Source organism: Typopeltis vanoorti, chromosome 11 (genome assembly GCF_054136105.1).
Source record: "Typopeltis vanoorti isolate ZY-2024b chromosome 11, IOZ_Tvanoo_1.0, whole genome shotgun sequence".
Taxonomy (NCBI): domain Eukaryota; kingdom Metazoa; phylum Arthropoda; class Arachnida; order Uropygi; family Thelyphonidae; genus Typopeltis; species Typopeltis vanoorti.
Genome location: NC_143559.1, coordinates 66,492,388 through 66,519,201, shown reverse-complemented (window position 1 = coordinate 66,519,201; position 26,814 = coordinate 66,492,388). Strand labels below are relative to the sequence as shown.

The following is a 26,814-nucleotide window of genomic DNA, read 5'->3' as shown; positions in this document are numbered from 1 at the left end:
TCTGTTTTTTTATGGTAACACTGATGTTCACAAGGTAATTCATTCTCTTCCCACTGAAGAACAGTAAGGCAATGATTATAAATCTTGCAGCTTTTAATTATAAAGGAAGATTAAAGTATGATAATTTGCTGAGTATGCCTCTGTATCAGAACTCAAATGCACTAGAAATGCCAAGATTAACAATGAATACCTTTAAAATGTTTTCATGGCTTATATTCAAAGGGAGATGGAAAGATAAGCTGTGAATTATGACTGGCAGAATCTATACTGCTCATTGCTAATAGTTGGCTGACTTTTTTTTTTTTTTTGAATGGAGTGAATGTAGGCATTTTCTATGTACTAGGATGAATGCTAGTTGAGCAGGAAACATTAAGGAGGTGATTATGGACATATGTTAATTCCAAAAGAACTTTTCAGAACAATGGAGGGGGGAGGGGTGCCAGGACCAGAAACTGTTTTTCCAAGTTATCCAAGGCTTTTCCCTCCCCTAACAAATGATATGAAGTGAGTGTTCTTGGTAACGTGGAAGGCTTTGCACTGGCAGGAGTTGGAGAACACTGATGCCAGTAAGTCAGTCTTGTCTCTGGATATTATAATAGTAACATCTTGATGTCATACAGCAGTAGACATGGACAGAATGTGCATCCAGTGAATTTTCTAAATTGGACAGATTTTAACAATTCTTGTGGGCTGCAGGTATAAGCCAAGTGAAAAGCTAGTGCTTCGGTCCCAAAGTAATGATCCCCTCTAAGCTGTGCACGTGGACATCAGTCAGAAAAGAAAACAAACTCACAAAAAATTGCTTTCAGAAATTAACTTAATGTGAGTGTACTTGAATAATGAATTATAGAGTAAAATAAGTAACAAGCAAGTATAATTTATGTGGCTCCCACCCATGCAAGGTTTTTTGTAAACCTCTAGTACATTCGTGCCCATAAATGGACAAAGGATTTTCTTTTATCTTAACTTTATATCATCACCACCATCATCAAATTCCTGCCGTGTACCTTCAATAATCTTTGTGTATTTTAGTCTACATTCACACCCGAGAGCTGCTCAACTTTTCTTCTCTTTAAAATTTTCTTACATGTTATTCTTTTCAATATGAAATTCAATTTTATCCTGCTCAAGACTAAATAATGATCACTTCCAATTTCAAATCCTCTGTACTCTGGTGTCCTGCACCAGGGAGAAAACATCACTATCAACAATAACATAGTCAATGAGACGTTTCTTATTCCTTGCCTCTTCTCTCCATGTGAATTTGTGCACATTTTTATGTTGGAACATTGTGTTAGTAATAACCAGTCCATATCATGAGCAGAAATCCAACAGGTATAGATATTTGCCATTATTAGCTTTGCTCTTTTCTCCAAATATTTTTGTATGTCTGACAATCACTTCCTACTCTGCTATTTAGATCCCCAACAAAGACCAACTTTTCCTTTTTCATTGTGTCAGAAGCTTTCTCTAGATCCTCAAAATTCTTCTACTTCAACCTTAGTAGAGCCTTCTATAGGACCATAGGCACAAATAAGTCTCATTGTCCAGTTTCCCATTCTGATATTTGCTCATATCACTCTACTTGAGTCTGCCATTCAAGAAGATTAGCATCATCTTTTGTGTTGAATACTATGGCTACTCCTTTTCCTTGATTGTCATTGCCTGAATATAATATAACATTTTGTATTTATTGCTCAGAAAGATCTCACCAGTTTTGGTCTTTTTTGTTTCAGTCACCCCTATTATGTCGATCTGGTACGTATCTAATTCCTCAGCTAGCTCCATTTCTTTGCCATTCAGGCTTCTTACGTTGATAGTACCGATCTCTAACTCTGGTGATGTTGAGTTGGGGTTTGTTTTCAGATTTGTTCCAGTAACTGACTTTTCGCTGTTCGCCCTGGTTCCCTGGCGAAAACAACAGGGGCCTTGTTTAACTGGGCGACGCCCCAGCCGGCATGAAATTTTGTCATGTTGTATCATCATTTTTTATTTTGGTTTAACCAATAAGAATACAATTTGGTCAGCTAAATCCCAAATTGCCAGCCCATCCTCGTTCGTTCAGTATCCAGGTAGATACCCAACAGGGTGCACCATGAGAAGGTGAGGATTGGACATTAGGTCAGAAGCCCTGGTCGGTTCTCCACATTCCTTTAAGGGCTATGAAGATCTCCTCTCAGTTATACAGCTTTGACCCTTAAGCACCCCCTTAACTTTATATCTGTATATAATTTTTTTTTTTGTCTTTGGATATTATAATAGTAACATCTTGATGTCATACAGCAGTGGACATGGACAGAATATGCATCCAGTGGATTTTCAAAATTGGACTGATATTAACAATTCTTGTGGGCTTTATATTCGTATATAATTTTTTTTTTTTTTTGTCTGGAAATTTTGCTCTAAAGACCAAAACACAACTTTTATCAAGCCATTTCAGGCCTCCAAATAAGTGGTCTTACTCCAGACAAAGTTCATCTCCCACCTATTTAGTAATTTCTCCATTCCAATATCACTAACCAATTCAAACTGATGCTGATATCAGCAAGTTGCAGAGACATTTGTTTAATGTCTACTGTTCAGACAGCACAATCATTTGCTTATGCAAATATGGATTTTTGTAGCTGTGCAGATTTAAGTGAGTTTAGTGATCGCAGTTTTACAGATTATAACAAGAAAAAAAAAGGGAGGGGACAATATTAATATGAGAAATATTACATTTGTAGTTTTATAAGTTAAACCCTCAAAATATCTGTCAAAGAGAACCAAATTCATTTAAATTTGAATGGCTGGACAAATGTGTTGAAATGGAAATGCCAATGTTGCTGTTAAATTAAGTTTGTGGCTTGCAATTTTTGCTTCTGTGAGCACAGACTACCACACACATGGGGTCTGAGACTAAAAACTTGCACAGTGTTTGTGTGCATGAGCCAGCAAAAATCAGACTGAATATTGATAAAGTCACTTGATATGAATTTTTCTTCTTGGATTGCCAGGGCAGACTTAGAGGATAGCAAAAGTCAAGGAAGTTCTCATTGGCACCCTTCTAATGCCAGAGAACATAAGTTTGAAGTTGATTGGGCAAAGGTTTTCTATATTAGGGGAAACCTAGGCAAGGTTGTGGTCTATAGCATTGTGAAAGAAGACCTTAAAAGGTCAAAGGTTAGCATAATTATGAGGACTGTCTGATATTCTGATGGATAGATAGAATATTTGTTTGGGTCATTGCTAAGAGCAAATATCTTGGCACCTGATCAGTGGAATCAGAAAAGAGAAGTCTGAGTTATGAAGTTACAGAAGAACTTATTTGGATACTTCTCAACTGTAGAAATACAAGCTTCAGGGAAGAGATCAGTAGTCAGTGTTTATCAGAGTTTGGAAAGCAACAGACAGAAAATGAATGCAGCAAAGTTTAATGAAGAAATTGAATCACAGTTGATCAAATGGGAGAAGGGGAGATGGTTCAAACAAGGAAATACTGGTACTAATGAATGTACATACACTAACTATGTGGCAGAAGGAAATGTGTAAATTGTGGTTTGGGTTGAGCTCACCAGCTAAGGTTTAATTTAGGAAAAAGTGGTCTAGTTTATGTTGCTATTAAGGCCATAAAGTTACACAGAAGTTGTTTTTTTTTTAATTGAATTGTTACTACTTTGATTTTTGCCTGTTGGATTCCCCCCCCCACCTCCCTCCCTGGCATTTTTATGGTCTGCAGCAAAAATATCTAAAACCATCTTTCACTGTCACTGTGGAGAAAAACTAAGGCTAAGGGACTTACAATGCAAGGTAAGACTTGCAAACATACCATCCACACAAAGGAAAATCAGTCTCTTGCAATGGGTTGAAATAATCGTCTCAAAAATTCCCTTTGCATACCACCATACTCAGTGTGGTGTTGCTATTAAGTTGCTGTACAGAATGAACAGCAGGCTTTTTTTTTTTGCTAGTTAAGTCTCCTAATTTGTTACTATAAGGTTTGGTATCATGTCTAGCAACCAGCCCAAGAAACAGTTTTATTACACCCTTGAATAAGGGTGCAGTTGCATTCAAAAGGTACTGCTGTACTCTTGAATGGTGGCAGTACCCATATAGTGTATCTGATGTGTCCTTGAGTCATCTACACTATATGTGAAAAGAATGGTACAGAATGTTAACTGCATTTGAGAAATAACTTCTACCAGTGAAAACTCAGTCTTGCTACCACTTATTATAGCTATAAAAGTTGAATTCCATAAACTGTCATAATGAACAAAAGCATAGTCATATTTTAGTTTTGCTCTTGTCAAAACATTTCACAGGTTTCGATTTCAGTTTAGTACTTGAAAACAATTATGGACTTGGTTTTTCTTATTACAAAATAAGTCATAAGTTAATTTAATATTCTTAATTCAAATTCCTATTAATACATTAATACAGTAATTGAAATACAGTAATTCCTATTAATACAGTAATTGAAAAAATTAAAAAATATAAACATAGATGGATGGAACATGTTCAAAGAATGAAAACAGAAAGATTACCAAAACAAGCCTTAAAGTACAAGCCATTAGGAAAAAGAAAACCAGGACGTCCTCTTAAACGATGACTTCTAAGGCCGGAACAGGCCATACTAGGCCTAAATCGTTGATACGTATGATGATGATGATTAATACATAATGCAGTCTGAAGTTACTACAAAGATAGCTTCTTAGAAGAAATTCCAGCCAGATCTACTAAATGGTAAATGACCACCGCCTGGTGAAACATTATTGCCCTATTCATTGGAAATGTGAAGTAGATGGTGCCAAACATGCTGTAAAGAGATTTGAGCTTTGAGGGTGCAGCAGCAAAACAATTTCAAAAGGCCAGCGAATAGTAAAAATAACCTGATAATGCATTAGGCACATAATCTTGCTGCCACCTACATTATTGGATCATGTGTGAAGGGAAGACAAGCAGTGTGGTATGTCGATGACACTCTCAAGGCATGGTTACGGCATGGAGAATGGAGGTTCTCGACATATTCCGGTAACATGTCTGAAAATATCCTCTCACTGCACATCCCTATTTTTAACTTTTAAAATACCACCATAAGAAAATAAGTTTCACTATGGATAAAAGTTCCCTTAAAAATTTGACCAAAATAACTTTAAAAATACAAGCTGCAATCAAAAAACTTTTCTATGTCCACTTCAACATTTGCAGCATCAACAAACTTAACTTGACCTATTTTTCACATAACTAAAGTGAAAACTGCAATACATGATTCCTTTTGCTACAATATTTCTGTATTTGCATGATCTGATATTCCATGTCTGAGTGCCATATCTAGAATCCTCTTTTTAACCTGCATTTTTCTTGATTTCTTGTCTCCATTCTATAACTGATAAACTGACTACTCTCCAAATTCTGAAATCATGACATTCAACTTCTCTGAATGAAACTACCAAAAAATTGAAGTCTTTAGTCACTTGAATGTTGAGTCCATTAACCAAGCTGGTTAATGGACTCGACATTCAAGTCAAGGTACTTGACTTGAATCAAGGTACTTGACATAAGCAATGACAATTCTCTCCATTCACCCAACATTTGGACTTCCATTTTTTCCAAATGAACTTGTACAGGATGATCTGAGTTAATGAGAAGAGAAGAGAAGAGAGAACCTATACAGTATATTTGGAAATAACTGGTTAACAAAATCTAGATGCTGGGTGGATGGAGAGGAATGTCACTGCTTACATCAGGTACCTAGGCTTCAACATTACACGAATACTCTGATGACCTTCAGAACTTCTACTTTGCCTTTCAGTAACTTCAGAACTTCTATTTTTTCCACATTCCATATCCAAATATTTGCTTTTATACTGCCCCAGTCTTGCCATTTCTCTCATAAATCCTCATAATACATATTAGACAGCATCCCCCTCTCTCTCTCTCTCGCATGTGCTTGGAATAACATTTACCTCTAGTCTTCTGGCATAATCACAATCGCTTTCTCAACATGCAAAAAGAAGCTTCAGCTTCTGATGAAGATACTATTTTTCAACTATACAAATCACAAATATGCCCATGTTACTCATGTTTGGGCTGGTGAACCTAAAAACGTCACTAAAAATTCTCAATGCTCTCCAGAGAGCAATGCAACTCATTGATAAACCCTCTCTTACACTCACTTCAACCTCTATCTCACAGATGCAATGTCATAAATTAAAGATGCCAAGAAATTATATTCTTGGTTTAATCCTTTCCAGTACAAGGTTCTATAGTACTTCTATGGTCAGAGTTCCAATGAACTGACAATCATTTCTCATTTTCTACTGGCCTTAAAACAAGAGCAGCAGCTGCACTCCTTTTCAATGCAACCACAAACAGACCAAACTCTTTCCTCTTTTATCTCAATTACATCTGTCCTCTGGAACAACCTTCCTCATGAAATATTTCCAAACAACCTGCAACTTTTCAAGAAAAATGTAAACTTCTTTCTCACTCCTCATCTACACCTCACATGCACACTGAAGTACTTGTGGGTTTTTCACCCTACAGTATATGGTTACTCTTGAATGGTGGCAGTACCCCTACAGTGTATCTGATGCATCCTTGAATCATCTACACTACATGTGAAAAGGGTGAGAGAGAATTTAACTGCATTTGAGAAATAACTTCTACCAGTGAAAATTCAGTCTCCATATTGATCTCCAGGGAGTCAGACTCATCGAAGGAGGCCACATACTACACGCACCAGCTATCATTCTTATTCTTGAATTCATTCACACTGCTTGCACTCACAACATCCAATGGCAATCCATTCCAATCATGCACCACCCTATGAGAGAAAAATCTAGTCCTCATCCCCTTCTTAGCGACCTTCATTCTCGGCTTCCAAGGATACCCTCTCGTCTTTTCCCCACCCTCCATAAATTGAAATTTTTCAACTGAAATCCTGTATGACCTTTTCAGAAGTTTGCAAGTCTCAATCATATCTTCTCTCTTTCTCCTGTTTGCAGTCTACAAATTCTCAACGTCTTCATACTCAGTATTCCACAATCCTGATATCATTTTTAACTCTCTCCACTATATTAGAATCGCAATGGAAACCAGGCGACCAGACCTGCACACAATAGTCCAAGTGAGGTCTTATCAAGCTTGTAAAGAGGCAAAATAACATCCTTATCTTTACGTGTGAACGTTCGTTTCATCATTGCAATTATCTTTTGAATTGTATTTGCAATCTTTGCCATATGACCCCTGAACTTCAACTTCCTATCTATTAACACACCAAGATCCCTAGCCTCATCAGTTTCTTCTAGCCTAATCCCATCAATATAATACATTGGATATCTATCATCCATCATATCATCCATGCTGAAATGAAGGGCATTTTCAACTCCATTCACAATTCCTGTCTGCTATCCAAAGCTTTTGTTTTCCAGCTAGTGTGCTAATGCAATAAAAAAAACAGATCATTGCCATGTGGCTTGGAACAAAATTTCTAATTTTGTTATCAGTCTACAGTGACACCCAAAATTACAAAACAAAAGTCTGACAGAGGAAAATGCATAAACACATCCTTTATTCAAATGGCAATCATGCCTTCTGTTCTCTTGGAAGTTTTGGGTACAACTTCTATTCATCTGTGTTCTTAGCTCTAACACCTGGGTGGTATTATTGCAAAACTAAAGACAAAGCTTACTTCTTGCTATCATTTTCAATTCCTGCAGAGAACCAAGCCAAAATCACCTCCAAACCATACCAGAGGAAATGTACCATGATCTTTTGTGAGAAAAATGTCAGAAGAATCTTAACCCAGATACAATAAAGGCTTCCAGTTCCCATATCACCCTCAACTGTAGTTAAAGGATATGATCCAGAACTAACAGGAGCTACATATTATCTCTGTTATTATACTCAGCTGGAATCAATCCCACAAAATGAAGCAAGCCAATTCAGCTCAGACCAAAAGAGATAACCCTGTAAATAACTATCAAGTTGCTGCTTTAATCTTGATGCTCTAAAATAATGGAGACAGTCAGTGAACTTTACCATTTAAACATCAAGTTAATAACTTAAAATAGCATTTATGATGAAGGATGTTTTCACAATGAGTGACTTGTCAATAGGATATAAATGTTTTTTTGGACAAAATGTCTAATTTCACAATATTTAAAATAAATATGGAAAACAAAATTTAATGATTTAGTTGCATGTATTTCACAAGATATAGAATCCGACCATTAGGTTTGCTTCATTTAACATCTACAAACAAATGACTCCCAACTCTGCATGAATAGATTTTCTTAAAATTCATTGTTTTATTTAATAAGCATTCTTACAAAAATCACCCCAAATCATTTCACGGGCAAAATTATGATCAGTTTTTGGACATTTATCCTCAAGGAGCATACTAGATGATTAACATGAATTAACATTACGTAATTAATTTCTGATAACTTTCTTCCAAATTTGGCAGTTCTCAAATTTGATCAGCTTACATTGTGACCTTTGAAGCACTTCTAAATGTGTCAATCTCTCTATATCTTAGTATTCTTTTGGATTTTTTCCCCCTATACTTTTTCACATATTTTATATGAAATATGATTTCATATTCTGCTTGCCTGAATTAGTTTTATTACATTATTAAATATTCCCTAATTTTCCTCAGGACTCAAATCTAGTTGCTAGTCTTTGCTGAACTGTTTCTAACCCAGCTCTGATCCATATGTTAAATTGGTTTAGGAGATTGTTAACTGCTGGCTTAGTCTTTGACTGATGTTTCTTATTCCCTATAAATTTATGCAACTGCTTACTTCCCCTCCCCCCACCACCATTTGATATACAGTTCAACTTTGTTGTAACGAGCACAGAAAGAAAGATTACGGCTGTAATGAGCCATAATAATTTTAATTTACACATGTTTCCATACGATTGCTCACTTTAACAATGAGCATGCATACATTCTTAATTGCTTGGGTAGTTATTGGAATACCCAGTTCTTGGTACAGACAAAAATGAAAGGAGTGACTTAGCTTTTGTAACACCTGCATTGGATTACAGGCCAGTTTATAACAATCTTGCCTTTCAAAACCATTACCACTCAACAGCGTCTAGCCTCCAACCCTACCTCCTCACTTTACACAACAACAACTGTAAAATCAGTTAAAAATTAACCCTTCTGATGAAAATATGTCTGCTAAAAGTCTACATTTGACCACACCTGGTCGAAGGAATAGCCAGTTCTGATGAACATACCTTTAGCATCTGTGCTGATATCCCATCAATCATTATTGATGAATCCTTGTTCAGTTGGTAATAATTCATAAGAAATTTGTATAAAATACATAGAGCTATCTGAATTATCTAGCTTGATCTTGTCATGTCTGAGGGTCAAGCTAGATTACAGCAAATAACTGCTCTGGCTGCATGGAATTGAATAAAATTTATTATACATTTAAAAATTATTCTAAGTATAATAAAATTATACTTAAAATTATTATTATTATACATTAATAATAATGTGCATTAAAGATAAATATCTTAGAAAAGAGACAACATTACTTACAATTTGTAATTTGATTGTTTTTCCTTCCAGTTCTATTGTACGGATTTTCTGAAAAATATGAACTGAAATCAGTTCAAGATCTTAATGAAATTTACTTAAAGAAAAAAAAGTTGGAAAAAGAGGGACAAAATTAAAAGAAACTAAAAATAAATATTGAAATTACTATGATGATAAACTGAACTGTTGATAAGGGCATTTATATTTACCATTAAGCATAAAAATGGCATTTATGATTAATGGAAATTGCCTAATTCTGGTTTAAACCATCAAATTCCTATAAAATTATCCTGTAAGAGCAAAACTATTATAAGAATAAATACAGTAGTATCTTGCTAATCCGAACTGTGGTTTGAAAGAAAAAAAACCGTTTTATTTATTACATATTATTTTGTGTACTATTAATAATTAAGGATGTAGCATTCTCAGTTGCTGCTGCTTGGGAAGCCGTCGAACCTGACGCAATTTGAGCGTCATGGAAAAAACTGTGGCCTTCTAGAATTTGGCAAGATAACTACGGTGATACACAAAAAGATGAAATTCAAAACGTGCATAATTTGACTAAAAATATAAATTCAAATGTTGAAATTTCACAAACAGATGTTACGGAATGGATTACAGGTAGAACCGAAAGTGAATTCGAAATCAAATCCCACGCTGAAATTATAAATATAATCCTACAGAATGAATTAGAGGATGATGCTGACGATAAGCAATAAAAAGACAAAGACAATGAAAATAGGCAGAATCATTGAAAATGTCAACTGTGTTGTGAATGGAGAACCTGTGGAAGAAGTAAAACATTTCAGTTACTTAGGCATGATTTTTACTGAAGATGGTAAATTAAATATAGAAATAGACAACATATCAGTAAAGCTGGTATGGTGGGAAGTCAATTGAATAAATTCATATGGAATAAGAGAGAAATTAGTCGGAACACTAAATTAGCTGTATACAAGACAGTGTTCAAACCAGTTTTAACTTATGGATCTGAGAGCTGGGTCAGAAGTAAAACACTTGACCAAAGACTAGAGACTGTAGATATGAGAGTACTGAGAAAGATTAGAGGCGTGAACAGATGGCATCAATGGCAATATCATATTAAAAACGAGGATATTAGGAAAGAACTTGATGTTGTCAGCATCCAGGAAAGTGTTAGCAACTAATCTCAGGTGATATGGTCACTTAAACAGAATGGGCAAGGAAAGATTAGCAAAACAAGTGTTCTCTGCCAGGTTGGCAGGAAAACGACCCAGCAGAAGACCAAGATATAGGTGGATTGATACAGTACAAAGTACCTTAGACGATAGAAATATAAGATCTGATAATGTTGAAGTCTTGACAAGTAACAGACTGATTTGGAGGAAAATTGTAGATAGGAAGTTAGTAATGATGTAAATTTTCATGTAGTACTATCATATCCTGTACACCCCTTGAGGGTACATGGCAGGAATTTGATGATGCTGACGATAAAGGACTCGAAGAATAAAAGTAAAACATGAAGAGGCAGTTGACAGTTTTAATATGTGTAGAATGGGCTAAGCTGAATGATATGCTATTCCACAAAATTTTATTGCTAATGCAGCTCCCAGAAGAAGCATTCGAAAAAAAGTTTAGCTTCCAAGAAGCAAAAGAAAATCAGTGACTTTTTTACAAAAAAATAAAAAAAATTTTGTGTTATTTTCCGGGATACCCTCTGTGTTGTTTACAAGAAAGTGATATTTTTTTTACGCAAATTAAGTTATGTTCTGAGCTATGCAATTTTATTAAATCAGAATCCTCAACAATACAGATACATACAAACTAAATGTTTTACTAAAATAAACTTGTGTGCTGTATTAATTTTTATTTTTTACATTACAGTACAGTAGCTTTTTTTCTATCAGTTACTTCATTTATTTACAGAATTAAATTGATGCACCATTAGAATCTGATTATTTTTGTCTTAAATGCTAGTTATTGTTGTCTCTTGGGGAAAATTCACTAATCGAACTTTTCGCTAATCCGAATGAGCACGGTTTTTATTGGTTCGCATTAGCGAGATATTACTGTACAGCAATGCTAAAAAATGTTCACACAATCTGAAACCTATTTTTTCATAATGTACAGTTGAAACTTTCAAACTGTCTAGTTACCATAAATGTAATTTCTGTAAGCATAATGAATAAATATTTAAAAAACAAGGCAATGTTTTTTAAATGACTATTGAAGATTTGAAAATATGTACAAAACTCCAAAAGGAACAATAAGCAAATGTGATAATACAGCACCTAAAAATATTTCAAGAAAATATATGTATGGATTGATAAATATATACTATCAAAATCTTTAGAGTAAAAATAATGACATTGCTAAATGGTTCCATTTGGCATGGAGGAACATGACTATATATGCATCATATTACTTATATCAACTTATGTAGCAGATGGCCTCTGGAAGGCACTACCTGCATTCAAATATGGGATAATCACAGGATCAAGTGGAAGTCAAGTGATGTATCTCAAACTACTAAGCTGTACATGTGTAGCAAGCAGTCTTAATGTATACTGAGAATGGTGGTAAACAGCTGAATGATGTATAAGGACAGATGAAGGATCTTGAGGATCATAAAATTCAACAGACACGATAAAACTGGTCAAATGACTACACAATACAACCAAAGACTGTGTGAGAGGATATCTGAACACACCATGTGCTAGACCATTGGCCAAGCCTACTACAACATTACTGCCGAGCATTTAATTTGCATGCAACTAGGTAACAATGTCAAAGAATACAAGTCCAGAAATTGGTTAAAGAAACAAAAATGACACTATTCTGTCAGTAGATTTCAATGCTACGGGCTTTTTTTTTTAGGATATGTGGAAAAGAAAAAGGTGTCTAATGAAGATTACTACCAGCAAATCTGATGGGATATCTAAGGAGTGTTTTTAGAATCTAAGTTGATTGATATCTCTAAGCATAAGGCTGTTCTGAAGGCTTATGGAGGGCAAACAATCATCATCATCATCATCAAATTCCTGCCATGTACCCTCAAGGGGTGTACAGGATATGACAGTACTACATGAAAAAATTACATCATTACTAACTTCCTATCTACAATTTTCCTCCAAATCAGTCTGTTACTTGTCAAGACTCCAACATTATCAGATCTTATATTTCTATCATCTAAGGCACTTTGTACCGTATCAATCCACCTATATCTTGGTCTTCCTCTGGGTCGTTTTCCTGCCAACCTGGCAGAGAACACTTGTTTTGCTAATCTTTCCTCTCCCATTCTATTTAAGTGACCATACCATCTGAGATTAGCTCTGCTAATGCATTCCTGGATGCTGACAATGTCAAGTTCTTTGCTAATATCCCCATTTTTAATATGATATTGCCCTTGATGCCATCTGTTCACGCCTCTAATCTTTCTCAGGACTCTCATATCTGCAGTCTCTAGTCTTTGGTCAAGTGTTTTACTTCTGACCCAGCTCTCAGACCCATAAGTTAAAATTGGTTTGAACACAGTCTTGTATACAGCTAATTTAGTGTTCCGACTAATTTCTCTCTTATTCCATATGAATTTATTCAATTGACTTCCCACGATACCAGCTTTGCTGATTCTGTTGTCTATTTCTATATTTAGTTTACCATCTTCAGTAAAAATTGTGCCTAAGTAGCTGAAATGTTTTACTTGTTCCACAGGTTCTCCATTCACAACACAGTTGACATTTTCAATGATTCTGCCTATTTTCATTGTCTTTGTCTTTTTATTGCTGACCTTCATACCATATCTATTACAACAGCTATTCAATTTAGTCAGAGAATCTTGCAGACTTGTAGCGGATTTATTTAGAAGTATAACATCATCCGCATAAAGCAAAGAGCTGACCTTAACATCTCCAATTTTGATATCAGGTTTAATACCACATTCCTTCATAATGTGATCCATATAGATAATGAATAACAGAGGGGATAATGTACATCCTTGTCTGACCCCAGATTTAACATTAAACCATCTTCCTGAACTTCCTTCAATTCTAACTGCTGACTCACAACTCAAATAAAGACTAAGTATTGCTTGATATAATGCCCCATTGACACCATATAACTGCAGCGTATTGAATAGCTTCTCTCTTGGCACCTTGTCATATGCCTTTTCCAAATCGACAAAACTTAAATACAGATCTTTGTTATATTCCCATGCTTTCTCGACTATTTGTCGTAAAGTGAAGATCTGATCTTGACAGCCTCTATTTGGCCTGAATCCAGCTTGTTCTTCACCAAGCTTTTCTTCCACAATTCTTCTCAACCGTTTCTCAAGTATACTTGCATAGATCTTGCCAGGAACACTCAGTAGGGAAATACCTCTGTAATTCTCACATTCAGTCTTATTTCCCTTTTTATATATGGGTACTATGAGAGCTTTACTCCAATCATCGGGAATTCGTCCCTCTGCCCAGGCTTCCTGAACTATGCAGTGCAGCCACTGTAAGACTCTTATACCACCATACTTCAGCATTTCTGGTCGAATATCATCTACTCCTGCTGCCTTTCCACATTTCAAGCCTTTGATGGCTTTTTCTACTTCAAGTATGGATATGTATTCCTGACTGCATGCCTGGTCAGTGTTTTTTACCACTGTGCTGTCATCACTGCTTGTTTCATTTAGCAGTTTTTCAAAGTAATTACTCCATACTTCAAGGATATCTTTTTCTCCTGTTTTCATTTCACCTTTATCATCTCTAATTCCTTTTACAGCACACTTTCCTCCATTCCTAAGCTTCTTCAACAACCTCCAGAATATTTTGCCACCTTCTTGATATTTATTTTCTATATTCTTGCCAAAGTCCTCCCATGACTTTTGTTTAGCCAGTTTTACACACTGTTTAGCTTTCTTACATTTGTCTCTGTATTCTGTAAGAGTAAAAGCTGACTTATTTGCCAGGAACTTTTGATATGCTTTCTTCTTTTCCTTCACTGCCTCTTTAACTTCCTGTGTCCACCAGGGAGTTCTGATTTTTTTTATCCTTGCACACAACCTCACCACATGCCTCTCTGGCAGAATCAATCAATGTTTCCTTCAGAGTTTGCCACTGAATCTCCAAGGTTTGATTCCTGTTCTCAAACTCTTTCATTTTCTTTTCAATAATATTTCTGTATTTTAGTCTACAGTTCACATCTGAGAGCTGCTCAACTTTTATTCGCTTTAAAACTTTCTTACATGTTATTCTTTTCAATATGAAATTCAATTTTATCCTGCTCAAGACTAAATAGTGATCACTTCCAATTTCAAATCCTCTGTACACTCTGGTGTCCTGCACCAGGGAGAAAACATCACTATCAACAATAACATAGTCAATGAGACTTTTCTTATTCCTAGCCTCTTCTCTCCATGTGAATTTGTGCACATTTTTATGTTGGAACATGGTGTTAGTAATAACCAGTCCATGTCCTGAGCAGAAATCCAACAGATATTTGCCATTATTATTAGCTTTGCTCTTTTCTCCAAATTTTCCTAAAATATTTTTGTATGTCTCACAATCATTTCCTACTCTACTATTTAGATCCCCAACAAGGACCAACTTTTCCTTTTTCATTGTGTCAGTTGCTTTTTCTAAAGCCTCAAAAAATTCCTCTACTTCTACCTTAGTAGAACCTTCTGTGGGACCATAGGCACAAATAAGTCTCATTGTCCAGTTCCCCATTCTCATATTTGCCCACATTACTCTACTTGAGACTGACTGCCATTCAAGAAGATTAGCCTCGTATTTTGTGTTGAATACTATGGCTACTCCTTCTTTTCCTTGATTGTCATTGCCTGAATATAACATTTTGTATTTATTGCTCAGAAAGACCTCACCAGTTTTGGTCTTTTTTGTTTCAGTCACCCCTATTATGTCGATCTGGTACTTATCTAATTCCTCAGCTAGCTCCATTTCTTTGCCATTCAGGCTTCTTATGTTGATAGTACCGATCTTTAACTCTGGTGATGTTGAGTTGGGGTTTGTTTTCATATTTGTTCCAGTAGCTGACTTTTCGCTGTTCGCCCTGGTTCCCTGGCGAAAACAACGGGGGCCTTGTTTAACCGGGCGACGCCCCAGCCGGCATGAAATTTTGTCATGTTGTACCATCATTTTTTATTTTGATTTAACCAATAAGAATACAATTTGGTCGGCTAAATCCCAAATTGCCAGCCCATCCTCGTTCGTTCAGTATCAAAGTAGATACCCAACAGGGTGCACCACGAGAAGGTGAGGATTGGACATTAGGTCAGAAGCCCTGGTCGGTTCTCCGCATTCCTTTAAAGGCTATGTGGAGGTCTCCTCTCAGTTATACAGCTTTGACCCTTAAGCACCCCCGAGGCAAACAAGTATCTAATAAATTGGCTGCTCAGTGAATAAGAAAGTTCATAATTTTCAAACATTATTGTGAAAAAAATGATACTAATTATAAGTCAAATGACAAAGAACAGTTAACATGTTCGCTGCCACGCTTCTCAAGCATAGTTTGTTCCCACATGACAAGCCCTTTTTGTGTCTTAACCTCGTAGCCGGCTTATCAGACAGAATTTTGTCTCATGCGCCAACTACGAGTAATCTTGTATTGATGAATCAATGGTGTTGTGGCGTGATAGACTGGCGTTTCGGCAATACATAAAAAACAAAAAACATAAATATGGCGTGAAATTCTATGAACTATGCGAATCGAATGGATTGGTGATAAAAATAAAAATTTATACAGGAAAATCAGAATCCTCTTTAGCGAAAATGCATATGATATTGTATTCCACTTGATGGAAGAATATTTAGACAGGGGTTATGTATTGCATATGGACAATTTTTATAATTCTGTAGCTCTGACGGAATCGCTTACTGACAGAAAATCGTACGTGTGTGGAACGCTGATAAATAATAGGAAAAACAATCCACCAGATGATATTCAGAAGAAACTAAAGAAAGGGGAATTTGTCTAGCAAAGAGTTCCTGGTCAGCAAATGGAAGGATAAGAGAGAAGGTCTTTCAATTTCAAATATGCACAAATTTGTAATGGTTGAAATGCAAAATCGGAATGGTAAATTTCAATTAAAACTAAACATCGTTAGGGATTATAATTTGGGGATGTCAGGCACTGATCTTTCTGATCAAATGCTTTCTTACTATTCCACCTTATGAAAAACAATTAGATGGCCATAAATTGGCAATACGCATTTTTGAGGTATACATTCAAAATGCGGATAAATTTTATAACATGATTACTGGAAATGCCATGACAGCATTAAAATTTAGAGATCAATTTATCTCAGTTTTTGTTGGAATGAATGAGCTCACAGCATCAGAGAATATCAAGAGGAATCGAGATTTTCATTATTTGGAAATATTACCACCAAGAGAAAAAAGAGTCACCCAACAAAGCCATGCTGTGTGTGTACACGAAACAAACGAACACGCGAAACACATTATTGTCCTGTTTGCCAGGAAAAACCGCCATTGTGCGTGGAAAATTGTTTTAAAATGTACCATTCTTAATTTGAATAAGTTTTTTTATTTTATTGATTGGTTTTTATTTTTATTGATTTTATTAGTTTTAAATTGATTTACAAATTACATGTTATACTACAGATTAACTCGCGTTTGGCATAGGAGGATGGTAATTGACATACAAGTATATTCGTAGATGGCTTCTCAGGCACATATATAATATCAAATATTTTACTTGAAATTATTTCCCTTCCCAGACGTGCTCTCCGCTTTATTCAGAATCCAAGGATCCAAATTAAGATAAATATATTAAGGGTTAACTTGTGTTTGACATAGGTCGGTAAATCGACATACGAGTATACTCGTAGTTGGCAGTGAACGTGTTAAGAGATACAGTACATTATAACTTGGCATTAACAATAACACATTTAAACATTTCACTGCTTAAGTGCAATAACTTACAATCCTGTTCATACTTTATTCTTATGTGATTCTCAACATTCCCAGTTTATCAAATACAAAAGAAAGAAATATACAAGACTCATTTATCCTGCAACTTATTGGAGAGCAGATCTCATGCTAAAAAATTTATCTCTAATATGCATGGGCCATATAACAGATATAGCCACATGCAACATATCTACTAGACAATGAACTGAATGTGACTAAGCCATGGCATTACCATTTGTATATTTTCTCTACTTCATATGAAATAACAGCAATGGTATATTTACATGATTCAGATATATTGGTGAGGGAAAGAGGAAAACTTGTATTCTCCCCCCCCCCCCCAACATTGGTACACCTGTTTTGAATTTACAGTCAATGCAACTAAGGGCTTGAGGCCAATCTTTTATGCCTGATAGGGCATATGGATTTGATAGTTTGCATTGCCTGTTTTGCAGGATAAAAGAAACCAGGGTTCCCAGGATGAAAGCTGGTACATTTGTAAAAATAAATAAAAAAATGTCTATGGTAATCATTGAATTTGAGGATGCTATTTTAAGTTCAGGAAAAACATCGCTGCACTAATTTAAGCCCAACTGCAGCCTATCAGCCATAGACTATCTCTATATACAAGAGGGAACACACTAATATTTGAGCATTTGTTTTTCCTGTAATCTAAGTTGTAACACTATAAACTGAGTTGTAATTATATGTGCAAAATATTCAGTTGTTTTGATATTCAGCTGGCTGATGCAAAAAAAAAAATTCCTCATGCATGTGTCACATATCAAATGATATGAATTGGGGAAAGTTTATCTTGAATGACTGCATGCCAAGACTGATTGCATCTATTATATAGGTAATTTATCTGGTGTTGTCTATTATTTTATTAAGTTAATATTATGCTGTTTTAAAATTTATTTATACACCTTAAAATACTGAAAGATTGCAGTTTTGGCAAGGAATAATAAAAATCATTTGACACTCTTACAATATATATGAAGATTCAAATTTGTAAGCATAAAAGATGTCCACAAATGGCTGTACTGCAGAGGAGAAAGATTAGTTCTGGGACGTATTAGATGAAGAAATGAGGGAACTGGAAGAAAATGAGATGATTGTCGGAGGAGACTTGAATGGACACATAGGGAGACAGAATAGAGACTGTGAAAGGGTGCATGGTGGCCACGGAGTGGGAATGATGAACCAGGAAGGAGAGAGGGTTGTGGACTTTGCAGTAGTGTTTGATCTGGGAATTGTGAACTCGTTTTTCTACAAGAGGGAAGAACATCTGATAACATTTAGGAGTGATAACAGTTCACAAATTGACTACATTTTGACTAGAAGAAAACATTTCAAGGTTGTGACAAATTGTAAAGCAATTCCAACAGATCAAGTGGCACAGCAACACCGACTGCTGTGCACAGACTGTAAAATAAGATCAAAGATAAGAACCTCTGGAAGCCATGGGATGAAGACAAGTGGTTTCGCTTAAAAGAAGAGAGTGTGAGGAATCGTTTCAGGGAGAGGGTGTTAGAGAGGATTTTGGATGGACTGGAAAGTGTACAAGTTTGGCAGAAACATAATTCAAAAGTAATCCTGAGCTGTGCAATTGAGGTGCTTGGTGAGACATCCCTCCTCCTGCTCTCTAATCTGGAAAGATTAGAGAGCAGGAGGAGGGTTGGTGGTGGAATAATAATGTACAAGTGGCACTGACAGCTAAGAGGAAGGCAAAGCAGAAGTGGGATGAGTCAAGAGTGGAAGAGGATAAATAGGTGTACAGAGAGAGAAAGCAAGAAGCTAAGAGAGTTGTGGCACAGGCGAAGGCCATGGCATATCAAGATCTGTATGATCAATTAGAAACAAAGGAAGGACAGAGAAAAATTTACCAACTAGCAAAATGTAGAAATAAAGCAGCACATGTGAGGCAGATCAAAGATGCTGAAGGAAGAGTATTATGGATGGATGTGGACATAACAGATGGAGAATATACTTTGAGGGACTTTTGAATGAGGAAAATGCAAGGACTGAGAAGATGAGAAGCCTTCTGAGGGGATGGTGCAGAACATCAGTAGAGTGGAAGTGACAGAGGCCATGAAGAGGATGAGGAATGGAAAATCGGTGGGCCCTGACAGGATTCCAGTGGAGGCATGGAAGGAACTGGGGGAAGAGGAAATTGACCTGCTGTGGGACCTGTTCATGAAAGTTTTCCAACAGGAAAATATACCCGAGGAACGGAGGGAGAGTACTCTTGTCCCCATCTACAAGGGTAAAGAGGATGCACAAGACTAAAAATTACAGAGGAATAAAGTTGATGTCCCACACAATGAAAATCCTAGAAAGGGTTCTTGATGGAAGATTGAGGAAGGAGTTGGAGATCGCAAAGGAACAATTTGGCTTCATGCCTGGTAGATCAACAACAGATGCTATCTTTGGGGTATGGCAGATGATGGAAAAGTTGAGAGAAACAATGGGAGCTACATCTGGCATTTATTGATCTGGAGAAAGCATACGATAGAGTGCCAAGGCAAGAAGTCTGGAGGTGTCTGAGGGAGAAGAAGGTTCCGGAGAAAAATGTCAGGTTGGTGCGGGAGATGTACAGAAATGTGAAGACAAGCATTCGTACCCATCTGTCCCTGATGGGTACGAACTTGAAAGAAAGTTTTCAAGTAACAGTTGGCTTGCATCAAGGGCCAGCATTAAGTCTGTTTCTGTTTAACATTGTGATGGAGGTGGTGACCGAGGAGGTTAGAGAAGATGTGCCTTGGACAATGTTGTATGCAGATGACATCTTGCTGTGTGCAGATTCCAGAAAAGAAGCAGGAACTAAACTGGAAAGATGGAGAAAAGTACTGGAAGAGAGAGGTATGAGACTGAGCAGAAGTAAGACAGAGTATATGTGTTGCACAGTGGGCAGCGGCCAGGAGACAGATCTGGAGCTGGAAGGAAATGTCATCAGGAAGGTGAGGGACTTTAGATATTTAGGTTCAATAGTGGAAGAAGATGGAGAAGCTGAGAAGGAAGTCGGATGCAGGATACAAGCGGGTTGGAGGAACTGGAGGGAGATGGCGGGAGTGTTATGCGATAAGAGGGTGCCAATTAATCTGAAAGAAAATCTATAGGACAGTAGTGAGGCCAGCTATGACGTATGCTATAGAAACTGTGGCCCTGAGGAAAAATAACATCAGCAGGATGGAAGTAGCAGAGATGAGAATGCTTAGGCAGATGTGCAGTGTGACCAGAAAGGATCATCTAAGAAATGACCATGTAAGGGGAACAGTGAAAGTTATGAACTTAGGAGCGAAGATACAGGAGGCAAGGTTGAGATTGAGATGGTTTGGTCATGTAATGAGGAGGGAGGACGAATATGTGGGAAGACGGGTCACGCAGATGGATTTGCAAGGAAGGAGGAAGCGTGGGCAGCCAAAGAAGAGATGGAGGGAGCTGGTAGAAGAGGACTTGAGGATGAAGAACTTGGATGTGGTGACAGCCCAAGACAGGAGGATGTGGAGGAGACTCATCATCAACAGTGACCCCACTTAAGTGGGAGAAGCTGCAGAAGAAGAAAAGATGTCCACAAATATCTCAGGGATGGTAAGGAAAAATATGCATGTCAACAATCTGTGATTAATCACGTAAAATTCAAGCAGAGCAATGAATTTGTAAAACAAAACAGCAAGAAAATATCAAACCAGACAAGAGAACAAGCAAACAATTAAAATCTTAAGTAAATCTACCAAATCAAATATGCAAAACCTTTCAACTGTTCAAATTAAAGATTTACAAGGCTAATTTCCCTAAAAGAAAATGCTTTATAGAAGAAATAATTCTAGATATTTATAACCAGTTTTTAATTATTAGAAAGAAGATTGTTGATGCTAAATATATTTCCCTTACATCAGATATATACGGATCTTCAAGCAAAAAAATTACAAGTTTCATTAGCTTCATAGGGCACTGCTTTGATAAAAACTTGCAATATAATCATAATTTTGAAATATTGGCATTTTCCTGAGAGTCAAACAAATGAAAGTTCTCTGCTATGTTACAAATGTGGGATATGCATGTTTCGCACATTCACATAATGGTTCATTCAATGGCACCAAACATTATTAAGCAGTGTAATGATGCTGAAACTGCAGGCATTTCAATGTTTGATTCATATGTTGCAGTCAGAAATAATCTTCATTTTCTTAATGCAACAATTTTCTTTTTCCAACGCCATTTTTCTTTTTTATACATGGAGGTTCTTATAACTGACACTGTTCCAGAGCAATATACTTGCATTTCAGTAGATAAATGACAGTTCCAATTTCCAATAATGATTACTGTGAATAACTTACATAGCTTTTCATGATTAAAGTGCATTCATACGGAATACTTTTAACATACTGACAAATCAGTGATTTGACATTTTTCATCAGGGTGCAATATGTAATGGATTTTTGTATTATAACACTCAAAGTTTATCATGTTAGTGATACTGCCCAAATTTGTAATCTATTTTAATAAGGAATAAAGGATAAATCAATCTCAGTCACTAAGTCAATTGACAATTACTCTGTTTCCCCACAGTTAAACAGTGCAAGGCAGATTAATAACATTGTAAAAAAAGCACTTAAAAATCAGCAAAGAATTAACTATTTTGAAGTTTGGTTTCCAAATGTTACTGGAAGTGATAATGCTTTTATGGGGTGCTTGATGAGAAAACGCTTATACGGATAACTTGTGTGTGTGTGTGAAGGGCATAAAAAAATCAAATGAATAAGGGTTAAGTGAAGGATTCTATAGTCACAGAAAGCTAAAATGACTATTTTCAAACAATAGTTCAAACTCAGTAGATTCACTATTTGATCATTTTAGTCGTCTTTAAAATTATCCAAGTGTTTAGAAGCTAGCAAATGGTTCGAACTAAAGTTTTAAAAATAACCTGAAAATAATTCCCGCAATCTTTTTTCCAATAAATTTAATCCAAATACAATAGATACTCACTATAGCAAACTTCAAGGAATGTTCTAGCATGCAAGGTTCCCTATAGTTAATTTAGTGAACTTATTTTTAATTTAAAATTGACTCACCTACTCTCTTATAGAGGAATAAAAAGCAGCTGATTTTTTAAATTCATAATTTAAAATGAACAGTTAGCCATAACACTGTGCCTATGATTTTTTAATCAGGACTTTTTGTAAGTTTGCTATGACAGTAAGCTGTATTGCAATGTTTTAAACAATTTTCAAGTAATGATTCTGATTGATATTTTTTAAACATGGTAATTCCACTGGCAATTTAGATGTGCTAATGACAAATCTGCAAACAGTGCTAATAACTAAACTCCCCTTGCCCCTCCATTCAGAGTACAATTATCTTTCACATATCCAACTGATATGAATTCTTTAAACATAAACATACTTACAAAATCCACTCCAATGGTGCTAATATAGCTTTCAGTATATGTATCATCCTAACAAAAGAAAAAAAATCATTTTTTTTCTATACTAAGAAATATCAAATGCAAGTACAGCAACACAAAATTAATGAAATATTAACACATCTAAGAAATTTTGAAACTGTATAATTAAAAACTGATAGGCAACGAGACTTCAAATATATGCAAAAAATCTTTCACTTTTAATATTACTTACATTTACTTAATCATCATCACTTTAAAGCAGTGCACATGGTTACTGCACTGGATAGATACTCTAAAATATAACTTGAAAATTGATAAGTCTGGTAAGAGCTACAAACAGAATATCAATTTCTATTGATCACTTAAACAGATAGCACTACCCTCTAAGTTGAGCACAACACTATGAAGTATTAGACTGCAGGTAGTAAGATCAATGTGTGACTCAAAGGATAATGGTTGCAATTTTAATGTGACAAAGGGTAAGGAATGAAAAGATTTAGCGATCAGAATTTAGGGTTATAGAAAAACATTCTACAAGTTTTGACTAGAATAGTTCAAAGTCTGTCAAATTAAAAAGGAATGCAATGATACCAATAAAATTACAGATTGGATTTGAAGACTGCCGATTATAAATAAAAAAACTGTAGTATAGTACTCCAGCATCAACTGCAAAGAAGGACAGATCAGTGAACTTAATATGCCTTTTATTAAACAAAATCAAATGATTTTGAAACATTAGCACAACCATTTGAATTTCTTTGAGCTTATCCATGGAATCTGTCCAAGATTACAAAGCAAGACCTGTTGACCAGAGTGCAAGAATCTGATGTACAGAATTATTTAATAGCACAAAGGATTCTAGGCAATATAAACTGTTACTAGGTTCACCACTTCAGAAAGAATTCAAATGAGAGCAAGAGAATAGTAATTTAATAGAAAATATTTTTCACAACAGGTTGGGAATAGGCAATCTCCAAGCTGTAGAATAATTACTAATGAAAAACAAAAAAGTGACAAAAGAAAGATAGTGTCAACAAAATGCTGGGGAGGGTGAGGCGAGATAAAACTGAAAAAGCATATATCAGATGCTAAGAAAAACTAAGGAAGAGAAACTTGGAACAAGCTGGTTTTTTTTTATAGCTGTAGCAAATTTGCATGAAAAATGAAATTCTCAATGGAGTTGATTTTTGAAACTTAACATGAGATAAAACTAATATGTTGGTGATCAAGCTGAATAAATGTTTATGGGTTGAGAGAAATTAGCAAAAACATTCAAAGTCTTGTATGCTAATCGTTTAAATTAATTTCAGTTTACTAATCTGAGAACCAGCTTAGAAATGAAATTTGATCAAAGACCACAGATATAAGAGATCTGAAAAAAAAAATTATGGAATTAAATGATATCAATGGCAGTGTCAAGTTCCTAATATCTTCATTTTTAATGTGACAAATATTGTCAATATTTTGGTCTTCTAAGGCATCAAATTTGATTCAAGGCATCAAAATCAAGATCTCGATGCCTTCGTGTCTTTTCCTGCAATCTTGGCAAACACATTTTCCTAATCATTCTTCTTTAAGTGACCAGACTACCTTAGATTAGCACCACTGACATTAATGGTGCTAATCTAAGGCAGTATAGTCACTTAAACTAGTAATCTAAAGTGGTAAGGTCACTTAAACAGAAAGAGAGAAACGGTTAGGGAAAATGTATCTGATGCTAATATGGTAGGAAAAGATACAGAGGAAGATCATGATCCTGATTTGATGCATTCATAACTACCTTCAAAGAGAGAAATATAAGATTCCAATATTAGAGTCCTGATAACATTTGAAAGAAAATTGTTGATTGGAGGTCAATAACAAAACGATCATACACTAATCCTATATTTCTAATCTTTAATTTATTAATTGTAATTTATTATTTATAATCATAGTATTCTATAAACCCCTTGAGGATACCTAATATAAGATCAGGCAATTAGTGCAATGAGTACAGGTCGAGTGATTATTATGGAGGACTTCAACCATGGAGACAGACTGGAAGGAAGAAAGATCACATGGTAGGAAGGAAATAGAATTTATACACCGAAGAGATAATTACTTAAGGCAGCATGTGGTGACGGGGACTAGGGGTGGGAGAGTATTAGATCTGGTCATAGGATCAGAAGAGCTATCCATAACTAGGGTGATAACACTGCCTACAATTGGACAGTCTTGACTTGGGAGATTGTAAAACATGAAGAATAATTCTATAAAGGAGTATTTGTGGAACTACAAGGCAGGTGAGTATGACCTACTCAGAAAAAAGCTATTTGTACCATAGCATAAAACACTGCAGGGTAAGGATGTTAGTAGTGCATGGGATATAGTTAAGGATCATCTAGAGGAAGCAGAATTAAATTATATACCTAGGGTAAGGAGGGGTGATCAGGTAGGAGTTAGATGGATGAGTAATATCATTAAGCACAACCTGCAAAAGAAAATGCTGTGGAGGGTACATAAAGAGAAAGATGCCAGCAAATTCATGAACAATACAAGGCTTAGGCAAGAAAGGTGATGACCAGCATGGCAGAGAAGGCAAAATCAGATTATGAGAAGAATCTAGCCATGCAGGCCAAAGGAAATGCCAAAGAGTTCTTTTGTTATGTGGCAAGTAAGAGGAAGAGTGACTATGGAAGATTAACCATAATGAGTGATGATGGTCATGAGGACACAGAAGCAGATAAAATAGTTAGCAGATAAAATAAAATTATGGAATTAAATGGCATCAATGGCAGTGTCAAGTTCCTAATATCTTCATTTTTAATGTGAATTAATATTGTCAATATTTTGGTCTTCTAAGGCACTAAGTTGCTGAGTGACTAATTTGCAAGATATCTTACTAGTGAGGTTAGTGCTTTAACCTATTGACAAACACTAATGTGAGAACAGAGGTGATGAACTGAAGTTTCTTATTGCAGAATCTCAGTGTATATAAAGCTATGGGATTAGATGGGATATCAGCTAGGGTTTTGCAAGAATGTGCAAAGAAACTGGCAATCCTTTAAATCTCAGCTCTAGTAGAGTTCCAAGGGAATGGAAAGAGGGCAAAATAATTTCTTTACATAAATGAGGTTCTAAGACTGCAGTAGTAAATTAGACCAATCAGTGTCATAGGCATAGTGGCAAAAGTACTAGAAAAATTGGTAAAAAAAGAGAATTCAAGAATGGGTAGATAAAAACATGATACTGTATGAGGGTCAATATGGCTTTGTGAAGGGTCAGTCATGCTTCAGCAATTTACTAACAGCTAAGTTGGATAAAGGGATAAATGGCTATATGATGATTTTGCAAAGGCATTTGACAGAATGCCACATGGAACTCTATGTTATGCAAATCAAACAAATGGGGATGGATATGACAGTGGTTAAGAGGATGGCTGCTTGATGGATATCAAAAAGTGGTATATAGAGGAGCAGAATCAAGGCAAAAACATGACTAGTAACATGCACAAGGTTCAATGCTGAGACCACTGCTGCTTAATTTGTACATAAATGATATAGAAAATAATTTGAAAAGAAATATTCAGTTGTTTGCTGATGATGCGAAATTAGGTAGAGTAATAGTTTAATCAAGGCTATGTGGAGAGCTTGCAGGACAATAACGGGTGTCAGTTTAATGTCAAGAAATGTAAAGTTATGCATTTTGGAATAAATAGATTACAAGCCATGTATCACATTGATTGCACTGTACTCCAGGAAATAGATGAAGCTAGAAATTTAAGGGTGGTGGTAGACAGCAATATATCCTTTAAACATTAACTCTAAGGTTTCCCCTAAGATTACTTGGCTATTGAAGAACACATCAACAAGTAGAGATAAGGAAGCTATTCTTCCTTTTAAGGCCTTGATATGCCCACATGAAGATTCAAGTCTGGTCCCCCCCCCCCTCCCGTGTTTTTTGGAGGATGAGGAAGC

At 35.8% G+C, this 26,814-nt stretch overlaps 1 protein-coding gene across 1 annotated transcript in view; it reads right to left on the bottom strand.

The window, feature by feature from the left end:
- Rab1 (RAS oncogene family member Rab1) overlaps positions 1 to 26,814 on the bottom strand; it is a 117,772-nt gene that overhangs the window by 29,161 nt on the left and 61,797 nt on the right. The window contains exons 3-4 of the mRNA XM_090400582.1: positions 22,862 to 22,909; positions 9,539 to 9,586 (exon numbers count right to left, since the gene is read on the bottom strand). Coding sequence (XP_090256708.1) covers positions 9,539 to 9,586; positions 22,862 to 22,909 — 96 coding nt within the window. The remainder of the gene's footprint in view (positions 1 to 9,538; positions 9,587 to 22,861; positions 22,910 to 26,814) is intronic.